Genomic DNA, 12,211 nt, shown 5'->3' on the forward strand with positions numbered 1-12,211 from the left:
ATATGTAACATAAACCCACATTAATCTGTGTTTGGTAATGCTGAAGGCGGTTGTGTATGCGTATTGAAATGTAGTGCTTCGGCTTTGGCACATTTTAATTTTGTGGCTCCTTCAAAATGGCCGAATATTTTCCAAACTAAATCCATTCTAATCTAAGCTAATTAAAGGACGAGGCATCATTCATTCATGTAGTGAAGTGAAATACTAAGAAGCAGCAGGAAGGATTGAATTCACTCCTTCACAGTGAAAACGGAGATGATGAGACCAGGTTAAATCTGCTCCAGGTTTCCGCTCTGAGACGTCTGATTCGTCTGATTCGTCTGATTCGTCTCAGCGGGTTACGATTAAGATCTGAAACTGGGGCTGTTTCCCTTCACCACACTGTAACCGCAATTACTTTTTACGTGGTTTGATGGATTATAAAAAAGGGTTTCCTTCTGCAGAGACAGTACACAATCTCCGTGTGCTTCTCTCTGGATTTTATGCAAAACTGTGAAAATTCTAAAGTTTGAAAGTCAAATGTGTATGATTGTTTACGTGAGCTGGAGGATGGACACACACACACACACACACACACACACACACACACACGACCTACGCATTCAGTCTGGAGGATCGGGGTGTGTTGCGGCTGCGCTGGCAGGTAAACGCTTTTCTTCTTCTTCTTCTTCTTCTTCTTCTTAATGTTAATATTGTTATTATTTAAAACTCAAATGTGTTTGTAACTTCAATTTGATTCTGTGATTCAGTTCGATTTTATGACACCGATTCAGTGTTCAGATTAACAGTGTACGATTATACGCTTAAAAACAATTTTAGTATGTTCCTGTCACTGGGGCGTGTCCCTCAAGGGTACGCCTTTGGTCCTGTTTAATTTTGAAAAAATGTATTTTAAAAATAAGTTATGGAAATGAACTTTTAGGAATACTGTTGTACTGTTTTTAGGGCTACGCTTGTGCTACTGTGCAGCGTGTTTTATTCCGAGAGCGTCGTATTTGATTGAATCAGGGCTGAAAACGTAACGATAAAGAGGCAGCTAAGTGTTTTAAAGATGCAGTTAAAGTTTGGTGTTATGTTAATAGTGTGATTATTTTCCTTTTCAAACTCATACGTCGTTACGCCCCTAAACATGACGGCACCATTAAGCTATGTGAACTTATTTCTTCTCTTTAACTCCAGTTGTCATGACAAGTTTTGGATGTTGCTTTGGAAGTTTATAAGTTAAACGTAAAGTAATCTATTGTCTTGACTTGACTTTGAGTTGAAACAGTTTTTTAAGGCAGCAGGTGAACTTTTGTTTCTATGTTTAACCAACTTGTCTTACAGTGTGCACATTTTGTGGCTAATCCCGCAGTCCAGTGGTTTGTGTGTCCCATTAGGCAGAACTGTGTAATCGTTAAGCAGTTATTCTGTAGAACATCTGACAAAGTGAATAAATTAAAAATAAACAAAAGAATAAAAATTCAAATGCATTTAGATCTCACTATTTTGCAATTCTTTCAGATTCATACTATATTATTCTATAATCCTGTCCTTTTCTTGTAGGCATTTTAGTCTTGTAGGTTATTTTATTTGCTCATAACTAGGTGTGTGCTGATTATTTTTTTATACCACGATATTAAATACACAAAAGTTTATTATCACAGAAGTAATAAACTTTGTGTACAGAGGAAAGGCAAAGGCAAGTTCACACTGTTGTTAAGCAGATCAGAGTTCAATGCAAAACAAGTCAAACACACAAAGGTGAAGATTTCAAAGGATTTCTCTTTAAAATTGCACAAATTTAATAATATGGTCAGCTGTAATACAGTTACTCAGAACTGCCACAAAGCCCGATACGACGTTATTACGAAGACAGAAAAAAAGCTTACTTTTGTGTTTGATTTTATCCCGTTTTTTTTTCCAGTTAAAAATAGATTAAAAAACAAATGTGATAATTGTAAAAACATTTTTAATATAGACAACATTAACTTCTAATACAGTAATAACTAGTAATAAATTCTTGGGTTTGCAATTTATTAGCAATAATTTGTTTTATTTGTTTTCTTAGATAATTAAAAATAGATAGATAGATAGATTATGTAGAAGGAAGAATATCTTGAATACAAACATTATAACTTTTTTTTTTACAACTGTAATAATTTACATTAATAAATTTAGAAGATTTAAGTCTTTACTTGATAAATACTTTTCAAAAATTTAATGTCAAGATGTACATTAAATAATTTTATATTAATCTGATAATTTTACAAGTAATTTTATATCCTAGAAATACTACATAGTCAATATGTTTTATCTATCTATCTATCTATCTATCTATCTATTTTGCAGGAATAATTTTCAGATAATAGTTCAGTAGAAAGAAAAATCAGCCTTAAAACCAAAACCACAGAAAAGTTTATTCCAGGTGGAAAAACACAGCAGCTCATGTGTGTAGAAAATGCAAACGATCTCTGCCATTTACAAATTTGCTACACGCACACACACACACACACCCGCACACACACACACCCCCGCACACGCACACACACACACACACACACACCGATTATATCCAGTGACACGCAAATCTGGTATGTGACTTCACCACTTGCTATTTTGTGTCATGTGACTGTGATTAGCGTAACCCTTTTTGGAGGCTAAGAACCCTTAATTATTAATTAACCCTTAAAGAACCCTATTTTAAGAGTGGACCAAATACCTAGATAGCTGAATGTTAAACGCCAGACAGGTTCTAGGTACTAAGAAGAAAATAATTATATATACGTTATTGAAGAAAATGATTGACATTAAAATAAAAAAAAGAAATGATGGGTTGCTTAAAGGTTCATTAGATAATTAAGGGTTGTTAGCTTCTAAAAAGCTTCTACCTTGGACCCTTTCTGATTTATAGAACCTTTAGGGTTCTCTTTAAAGGTTCTTATCAAGAGTTCTTCCTATAGTTAAAGGGTCTTAGCATCCTAAAAGGGTTCTACTTGGAACCTGTTCTGATAGAGAAACATTTATTGTAGGGTTCTAACCAGGACCATTACAACTACAGAACTGAAGGTTCTACTTGAAACGCTTTCCGATGGAGAAAAACTTTGTTGTAGGGTTCTAGTAGTTATAGTACATGGAACTTTAATTGTTCCTTCAGAGGAACAACCAGAACCCAGATATAGAACCCACTTCAGAAGTCACACTTTAGAACCCACATTAATTTTATTATTATTATTTTTTTTTTAAAGTAGAGCATTTTTAGGAAGTCAAAGGAGCTCATTTAGGAGTTCTTCAAGGGTTCTTCTCCAGGGTTCTTTGTTGTAGGGTCCTACCTAAAACCTTCCCAGGGGAGAGAGGGGGAACCCTTAAAGAATGTACAGCTTTTTTTTAAATTTTATTTTATTTATTTATTTATTTTAGAGCTCTTCAAGTATTCTTCATATAGTTAAAGGTTCTTAGCTATCTTTCTGATATGAGAAATATTTTGCTGTAGGGCTCTACATGGAACCTGTAAGAGTTCCCCCAAGAGCTAAAGAACACTTTAGTAATCTAATGCAAAAGTGCTAAAATGAAAAATTAAAGGAAATGTGAATGTGTGTTTCTGTCTTGTTCTACAGCTCTGCAGATATCTCAGAGTCCTGAGTTTAACGATTCCGGCCCGTTAGAAGCACCTGGTTCTGCTGTTTAATCATGCTGCCCATCATACTTATTATGTCGATTTTATGTCAAGGTAAGTCACTTTGTGGTTCTTCATCACTTCTTCCATGTGTTCCAGTCATGTTTCAGCATGCCCTAAACACATAACATGTTCTTGTTCTGAAATTTAGAGATTGGGAAACTCCAACTCCAATCTACGCTAATAAGCAAGTGTGTTTGATTTGAACAGGTCACGCTGTTGACTACGGTACGGACTTTGTCACGGCGTTTCCAGAGAACCTTGCTTACTACTTTCCAGTAGAACTCTCCCTCAAACTGAAAATCACCACCTTTCTCCCTACCACTGATGTTACAATCATCATGAATGGTGTAATTATCAACCGAATGATCCCCGACATCCCGCAGGTGTTTGATGTGAATATTCCTGGCGCAGAGGTGAATCAATTAGGTGTCTCCAATAATTCGATCAGAATCATCAGCGACAAGAAAATCACTGTGCTTTCCATCAACAAGCGAGGAGACAGCATACAGACCAATGTTGTTCCACCTACAACACGTCTGGGAGTGGAATATCTGGTCCCTTCCCCTAATTACACCAAGCTCGCTGTCCAGCTGAACACCTATAATCCCTCCAACTTCATCGACTCGACCACTGTGCCGATGGATTTCAGTTACAGACTCATCATTATTAATGCAGAAGCGGTTGAGAACAGTGTCACAGTGACCCAAAAATTACCTGATGGGGATGAAGTTACTACGATGAAACTAGACCCTTTTGCGCTGACCCAGCTGCCAAGCAGCAGTTTCTGGTTTAAAGTCTCATCTACTGCAAAAGTGGCCGTGATCCTTACCAATCCGTGTATGGACACCCAAAATTGCAGGTGTAACATGGTTGCACACCAACTCCGACCCACTGACTTTCTGGGAACTGAATTCATCTTCCCTCCCATCAACACCACTGTCAAACACCTTTTTGTAACCTCAGCCAAACGCGTTGACCTCAGCTCTGGCTCTGAGACCAAGACTGTTGAGCCTGGTTCCATAGGAATGCTTCCTTTTCTCCCTGGTCTAGACACCGGAAACCCAAGCCTCACAACGTCGCAGCCAGCGTCGCTCAGAGTAATCCAACCTGGCCTCATAATCGATCTGCTCCCGAAAACAATGTTTTCTGGCTGCTACTTGGTACACAGAACGACGCAGACCCAATCTCTGGCTTTAGTCATAGTTGCAACTGGGCAAAAAAATGATGTCCGCATGGGCCCTGATCCTCTCAGTGGTGTAACCTGGAACGATATCAGTAATGCAGAATACTCATGGGCTTTAATAGACCTGGATAGATGTAAGTCATGCGTCATTTGGCATCCTACCTCGCAAATTGCAGTGTATGTCTTTGAGACTTCGTTGACGGGGGTGAGATACGGAGGTCCGGCAATTTCTGTAAACGACATTCCAGGTAAAGTTTCTGCTTGAAGTCGTGCAGACTATAAAAACTATCAGCAGCAGTGGTATCTGATATGATAATGTCATAACTGTGCATTAAACTGTGCTTATTTGCTCCACAGACCCCAATGGTTGTGTTGTGGTTCCCATAGAATTTGAACTTGTTAACATCACGTTGAGCTGGCAGGCGTCTCGGGCTCAATGCATCAGTAAAGGCATGGTGCTGGCGAGTCCCAACATCAACTATACACAAAACAAAATGGTAGCTGCACTTAACAACATGAATGCGGAAGGTGTTGCGTGGCTTGGCCTGCGACGCAGCCTTGTCAGTTCTGAGTGGTACTGGCATAGCAAGGTCGATTTCAACTTTGCCAACTGGGACAACAACCAACCAGCGAGCGGCCTGTGTGTATCCATGAGGATGGAACCGGATGGGAATTTCACGTGGAGCAGCGTGCGCTGCTGCTCGCCCATGCTGCCCCTGTGTGCCCGAGAAATGGTAATCATGGGCACCATCAACGATTTGAGTACTTACTTGCTTTAGCCAAGCACCACCACCAGTTCAGGCCCAACCACCAGCCCGTCAACCATCTAATCATCGACGACAGCTAAATTATCCTCACTTCATTTCATGCTTACGTAGTCATCGTAGTCATTGTTAAAATGCAACCTACCTGTTTAGTAGTAGAAAAATATAATTGGCTCAAACTGTTAATCAAATAACCGACAGCATCTGCTTTCATTTGCTTCAAACTTTGGGCTATAAACCATTTAACCTGAGCAACATGTATGCTAACGATGATGACACAACAGTCCATTAGCTGGATGGTACTAGTCTTATTAGCGTAGTGCATTGCTAGTGAGTTATTTTAACTCGCTATAAGAGTGCTACTCTAATAGAAATTTAAAGATTGCTGCTTGGTCACTTAATAGCTTTCGTAGCAGCTGATGCTAATACACAGCATTAGCCATTTCCGACATAGTCAGCGGGGCAGTGGACATTTCTGTTTGGACGAAGTGGATGAAATCAGATGGCATTGCATTCGACTATCTGCTGTAATATCTCTTTCAGTAATAGCTACATTTCTCAATGCCTATAGCTGCATGCAAATAAATATTGCAATCATATTATTTATTCAACTAACTGAATTCCCATTACACTTATTCTAAATATATTATACGTGAATGGAAACTTAGCTTTACCTGTATCCTGTAAATATACATCCTATACATATGTTATTATATGCACATGTAGGTGTAATGCAGTTCTGTAGCATATTAGATACAGTGTACTTATATTTTAACACTTCAGATATAATCCATTTGGCTTATTACTGTAGCTGTAGCTTATAGTAAAAATGTCTTTATCTGTCCTCACTGTCTCTTAAAGAATATGTATGCTGTAATAAAGACGAATAAATATATAATATAATAATAAATAATGTATGGGCAATTTGTCGCACACTCACCTAAAACATGATGCTCAAGAAAATATGACAATAAAATTCAGGTAAATATTTTATTAGTTACGAAAGCGGGACAGAGTTACTTTAAACTAGTGCAATCACACACACACACACACACACACACACACAGGAAGTGTGTATTTTTAAGCAGTACTTTCATCATATCATATCATATGGTTTAAGAAATACACATGGCCAGGGTTTATTTTTAACAAGCAATCCATCTCATCCAAAATCCAAAAAGCATGTAAGACAAAGTTGGCAGAGATTAACATGAATTAAAATTAATAATAATAATTATAATAAAAAAATCCTATAGCAAAAAGAAGGATCAAAAGCATGAAGCTAGAATGTGATTGCGCAAAATGGCAAGTCAGGGAACTGGAAAAGGCAGAAACAAGCAGGCTTAAGCCTTATTCCGACTGGATTAGTTTTCCACATGGAGGTGTGTAATGTAAATATTAGCAGCGTATCTCTGGGATTTTATTTCCATTATGTGAGTGTACACGCTTCTGGAAAATATAAAACGAGCAGTAGAAATAACTCCAGGTTTTATATATATATATATATATATATATATATATCCCATGTGAATCGACATGGTGGTAAAGTGGAGTTATATCCTGTGGGAAAAGAGGTTCTGCACTGTTTCTTCGGTATAAAGACACTCTGGGAAGCACACGCTCTTTTCTGTCGTCTCCCACTGAAACCAAAAATCAACCGAGTTTAAAACACAGAGCAATAAAAATATAGACGACGTGGAAATGGACACTTTGGGGGAGGTTTCAGGGATGTTGTTGATTTCCTACCACAGGTACAGACTACAGACAGGTCATGGTCATGTGACCTGCTAATCATCATGCGTAACTTGCCATGACCACGCCCCCTGACCACGTACGTATGGAATTTGTAGCGTGATGAACATGCGTACATGGTGAATTTTGTGATTTATATGATTTTTTTTATACTTATTATGTTTTTCTATTATAACATACTGTTACCCCCTCAATAGCTTCTGCACATATTCATTGCCCATAGCCTTGTTATTTAGTTATTAACTGTATATACAGTGTAGATTATACAATAAACTTCTATCTATCTATCTATCTATCTATAGCCTGTGATTTGAGAATCGATCAGAAAAACAAAAATGAGAAATTCAATAAAAGAATTTAAATATAGTACAATCATGATCTTTTAGATTTGTTACAAGCACTTTGGAGACCTACATAAAAAAATTCTAAGGAGTAAAAAGTTTGAGTTTATTAGTGGGAAATTAATTAGTACAAGTAAGAAAACAAATTATTATTATTTTATGAAATTATTCTCAGGTGTAAATCATAATTATGACGTAGCCTACTTTCCAGTCCTTCACTGAAGTAAAAAAAAACAACAAAAAAAAAAAACAACTGAAGCACAGAAAACTCTGCACAACAGTAATGATCAAAAACATGTTGATATTTGTAAACAATATGGAAACCACATGCCAATCAATCCTAGAGGGGCGGAGCTTTTTTAATCAAGCAAGTGATTGGTTTAATGGTTTCTCACTAAACATGAAAGCTATATTTACGACACGTTTGGAAGAAACGCGTGCTGAGAGTGAGAAACATCATTTAGATGATTGACTCAGACTTTTGGACCCAACATGCCATTTAATGAACAAACTTCCCAGCACTCCCAGGAAGAGAAGCAGTTTAACGGCTAGCGCTAACCCAAGCAGCAGCGGTACGGTTAGAGCACCATCACTGTTGCTGTTGTTCTTGGACTTTTCTGGACCCGGGGGCAGAATGTAGACCGTAGCCTGGTCGTTGCCGAGAGGGTTGGACGCTGTGCAGGTGTACTGCCCCCCCGGCTGGATGTCCAGGAGCTGGCTGGTGGTTCTGTGGCGATCCGGAGCTTCCTGTGGGAGTGGGGCGGCTTTGTTATCCGCATCGAGAACTTCGTCTAGACCCGTCCACTGAACATCAGGTAGAGGAGACCCCTGAACCTGACACAGGGCTTTGAGACTTGTGTCTACGCTGCCCCCTACAGACAAGCTTAAGATCCGTGGTGGAGCTGGACGGAAACAAATACACATCAACACAGAGCAAACAAAAACGAGACGTTTCCATAAAAGTCTTCAACACACAATTGAGACACGTTGAGCTAATAATTGTGTCATGTAATTTTGTTTAACATAGAAAATAAGTTAAGGAACCGAAATCGTACTCTGTGTCCACGATTTATTTTATTCATTTTATTCATGCTCTCTAGTTCGAGCTGTCTAATGAATGCCCATGTTTTGGTTAATTCAAACAGTGTGCCTGACAATAAAATTAATTTCATTACATACTTTACATTATATAATATGTATATTACTAATATGTATACTGTTTTATTATAACAATAATGTTCATGGTTGGTGACTTCAGCACCAACTTTAACTTTACTCAGGTTGGCTACATTAATATTAGTTCATCTAGATATCTAGCTAGCCAATAAAAATGTCAAGTGAAGCAGAACTTTACGTTTGATTCAACTTCAACATAACTAAAGCTAATGATTTTCTAAACAACTAGCTAATTTTAACATTACTCAGAATATATGTATATATATATATATATATATATATATAAAGAATAAATCTCAATGAGGACCTGTCCTGAGTTCTCGTTACCTTCCACTCGGAGCCGTGTGCCCATTTTGTTCTCGTAGTTGGCGTGCGGTTGGTCGGGAAGCTCGACGCTGCAGTAGTAGCGCCCGTTGTCCTGCAGGCTGGTGCTGCTGATGCGCAGAGTCAGGTCATGCTCTCGGTGGTTTCCCTCCAGCCGGTATCGCTGGTCCTGGTCCGGTCCGGTCTCACACAGCTGGCTGCCGTTGAGGCTGGAGCAACGGAAGAGCACGGTGCTGGCGCGGGCGTGGCCCAGACGCCACACCACGTTCATGGAGGAGTGCAGGGTGTGCGTGGGGTGTGTGAAGGAGCAGGGCAGCACTGCAGGGTAACCCTCGATGGTTCGCACCTCTGGGGAAACCTGAACGGACCAGGCGTCATCGTAGGCCGAAAAAGCTAGAGGTGAAGGAAAAGGACAGTTGCAAAAAAAACAAAAACAAAACAAAAAAAACCAAACACAAAAATAAGCCCATGCTAATAAAACAGGCTAATGATGAATCAGGAAGATCAAACTGCAAAACAATGCTTGATGTAAAAACTGCTAACATTGCTACTCATGAATCAGACGCCTTTTCATTTCCTATGATGAACAGACACATTTGACAAATCTACAGAGCACACACAAATATGAGCTGAAATGAATGCTTCACTCAAAAATCATCACTCTTAAACTATTATATTTGCCTGAGCTCAAAATGCAGGAAATGCTAATCAAAGATATGCATTCTAATAAGCAATAAACTATGCTAAGGTTCATAATAATAAGCCATAATTACACACTTCTCTGTCTAACTGCTACAGAAACTTGACTTCTCATGGGAATGCTTGATGCAAAAATGCGAACGTTGCTAATAATTCGTTTTATTTGATGCACGATTTACTGATGAAAGCTGCACAAAAACATTAGTAACAATGCTAATAATGAATCAGATTTAGAAATTTAGAGATATTTTTCAAAGCTGGGGAAAGAGAGAATGCTAATTTTAAAACTTTGCTAATGTTAATGTTTGCTAATGAGTTAGTAGTAGATTTATTAAATGTACAGGGCACATGGACCTCTGAGTGCATGCAAAAAAACATTCATGCTTCATTCTGTCATAATAAACCAGGATCAGAAACATTGCTGCTGGATTTTTATTCATGTTTTTGAACTTAAAAAAGTAAATCATTATAGGTCTCTGTGGTTTCCTGATGGTTAGTAACGGTGTGCAGTAATGGCTTGAAATGGTTGGTAATGGTTTAAAATGGTTAGCAATGATTTGTAATGTTTAGTAATGGTTTAAAATGGATAGTAATGGTTAGTAATGGTTTATAATCATTTGTAATGGTTAGTAATGGTTTGTAATGGTTAGTAATGGTTTATAATCATTTGTAATGGTTAGTAATTGTTAGTAATGGTTAGTAATGGTTTGTAATGGTTAGTAATGGTTTGTAATGGTTTGTGATGGTTTGAAATGGTTTGTAATGATTAGTAATGGTTTGAAATGGTTACTCATGCTCAGTTATGGTTTATAATGGTACAACCTAATGGTTTAACATGTGTTTTACTGAAGTTTAATGGTCCCTGATGGTGAATGTGTGCTAAACCTCTGTGGTTTAATGGAATTAATGAACTTCTGTGATATTCACTTCTGTAATGGAAAACAAACAAAAAAAAGGACAGATACTGTATATACCTAGCAAGAATGTATTTCTAGATAGAACTTATTAAATATCCCGGCCTGGATCTTGGTTAGGTCTTTATGGGAAAATGAGTTTAATGGAAACCATTAGGCCAATTCCCATTAGGAAGAGAATGTTTTTTTCCAGCAGATTACAGAAGAATAACTCTAACCACCTGATTTTCTTGACATTTATTTGTTCAAACACCTGAGATCCACATGATCAGCGTCCTACAGTTAAATTAAAAATCGTTCTTACCCGAGAAGCTGATCAGGAGCAGCGTGAGGGTGAAGCGCAGGACGTCCATGGCCGAGTCGCACGGTTCCTCTAGCGGCTGGAAACAAGTGCTGAGTCTTTAAACACAGACGGTCAACATCTCTGACTCACGGTCACACGACACACATCCAGAGTACACACTGAGCTTTGTCCAAAACTAAGTACATCCATTTTCCATTAAACTGTTCATGTCCTGGAGCCACGGTTTTAAAAAATATTATTTATATGCATTTTTGTATTATTCCTGAAGGTCCATGAAACACTACTCATTGATATTCATAAAGACAACTGGAACTAGCTTGTTTCATGGACGTTCCAGGTCATTAAATGTAACTATACATGGATAAAATGCATGATGTCTCAAATGTTAAGAATCTGAGGTAAATTGGTGTGGTGTAAGAGGAATAAAACACTTGGGGACATGCTGTTACAGGAAAATAATAACTTCAAGGTGGTAACAGTAACTCCGCTTCATCACCCCGCTGTATCGGTTTTATTCTGTAATTAATCAACAACTTCTGACGTATCCGAATCCAGAACTGAACAGTACTGTGGTATATTTGTTAACCACAAAGAAAGCAGAAATATTTTTTACACATCTGTGTAACCTGTTTATGTTTAAAACCAGAGAAGAAATTTGGTGATCCATTATTTACTGTAGTGAAAGCGTGAGATAAATCAACTGCGAGCAGACAAACAGACAGACAGACAGACAGACAGACAGGTAAACAGATGCTTCATGCCAGATGCTTCTCCTCCTCTGTGTCTTGTCTATTTTTAAGCTCACTTCTGTTTTCTGGAGAACAAATTTGTTTCTTCCTGTTCATAGCGAGCACGCTCACTGCTCTCCTCAACCCCCTACTCAATCACCATGACAACACACACAATGCAACGCCTACAGGAAGGAAACGATTCTGTTCCTTTCCTCTAAAATTTTCTTTATTTATTGACAAAACAAATGGAAAATGCAGTCACTGCTCCTAAAAATGCACAGAAAATATAGAAGTATTACAAAACTCACATATAAGTATTATATAAGTGTTAAAATATGGAAAATGTCCATGAAAGGAGCCAGTGT

At 38.1% G+C, this 12,211-nt stretch overlaps 2 protein-coding genes across 2 annotated transcripts; one reads left to right on the forward strand and one right to left on the reverse strand.

Moving 5' to 3' along the window:
- Window positions 1-411: 411 nt before the first annotated feature.
- Window positions 412-6,487, forward strand: LOC117595801 (uncharacterized). The gene is made up of 4 exons (XM_034298228.2): window positions 412-643; window positions 3,597-3,709; window positions 3,866-5,089; window positions 5,199-6,487. Exons 2-4 carry the CDS (start codon window positions 3,670-3,672, stop codon window positions 5,618-5,620), a joined length of 1,686 nt encoding a protein of 561 aa, XP_034154119.1. The 5' UTR covers window positions 412-643; window positions 3,597-3,669; the 3' UTR covers window positions 5,621-6,487.
- A 618-nt stretch (window positions 6,488-7,105) lies between these two features.
- On the reverse strand, window positions 7,106-11,362 carry si:dkey-11p23.7 (V-set and Ig domain-containing protein). Its single transcript, XM_026911513.3, has 3 exons — window positions 11,116-11,362; window positions 9,202-9,591; window positions 7,106-8,600 (listed from the first exon to the last, which is right to left on the reverse strand). Exons 1-3 carry the CDS (start codon window positions 11,162-11,164, stop codon window positions 8,155-8,157), a joined length of 885 nt encoding a protein of 294 aa, XP_026767314.3. The 5' UTR covers window positions 11,165-11,362; the 3' UTR covers window positions 7,106-8,154.
- Between the last annotated feature and the right edge of the window lie 849 nt (window positions 11,363-12,211).

Source organism: Pangasianodon hypophthalmus, chromosome 22 (assembly GCF_027358585.1).
Source record: "Pangasianodon hypophthalmus isolate fPanHyp1 chromosome 22, fPanHyp1.pri, whole genome shotgun sequence".
NCBI lineage: Eukaryota > Metazoa > Chordata > Actinopteri > Siluriformes > Pangasiidae > Pangasianodon > Pangasianodon hypophthalmus.

Bases quoted from the DNA above. Each gene is read 5' to 3' on its own strand.
- LOC117595801 (XM_034298228.2), top strand. From the start codon at position 3,670: ATGCTGCCCATCATACTTATTATGTCGATTTTATGTCAAG. The intron at 3,710-3,865 runs GTAAGTCACTTT...TGATTTGAACAG, and splicing joins TATGTCGATTTTATGTCAAG to GTCACGCTGTTGACTACGGT. The intron at 5,090-5,198 runs GTAAAGTTTCTG...TTTGCTCCACAG, and splicing joins TTCTGTAAACGACATTCCAG to ACCCCAATGGTTGTGTTGTG.
- si:dkey-11p23.7 (XM_026911513.3), bottom strand. From the start codon at position 11,164: ATGGACGTCCTGCGCTTCACCCTCACGCTGCTCCTGATCAGCTTCTCG. The intron at 9,592-11,115 runs GTAAGAACGATT...CTTCACCTCTAG, and splicing joins GCTCCTGATCAGCTTCTCGG to CTTTTTCGGCCTACGATGAC. The intron at 8,601-9,201 runs GTAACGAGAACT...GTTTCCGTCCAG, and splicing joins CACACGGCTCCGAGTGGAAG to CTCCACCACGGATCTTAAGC.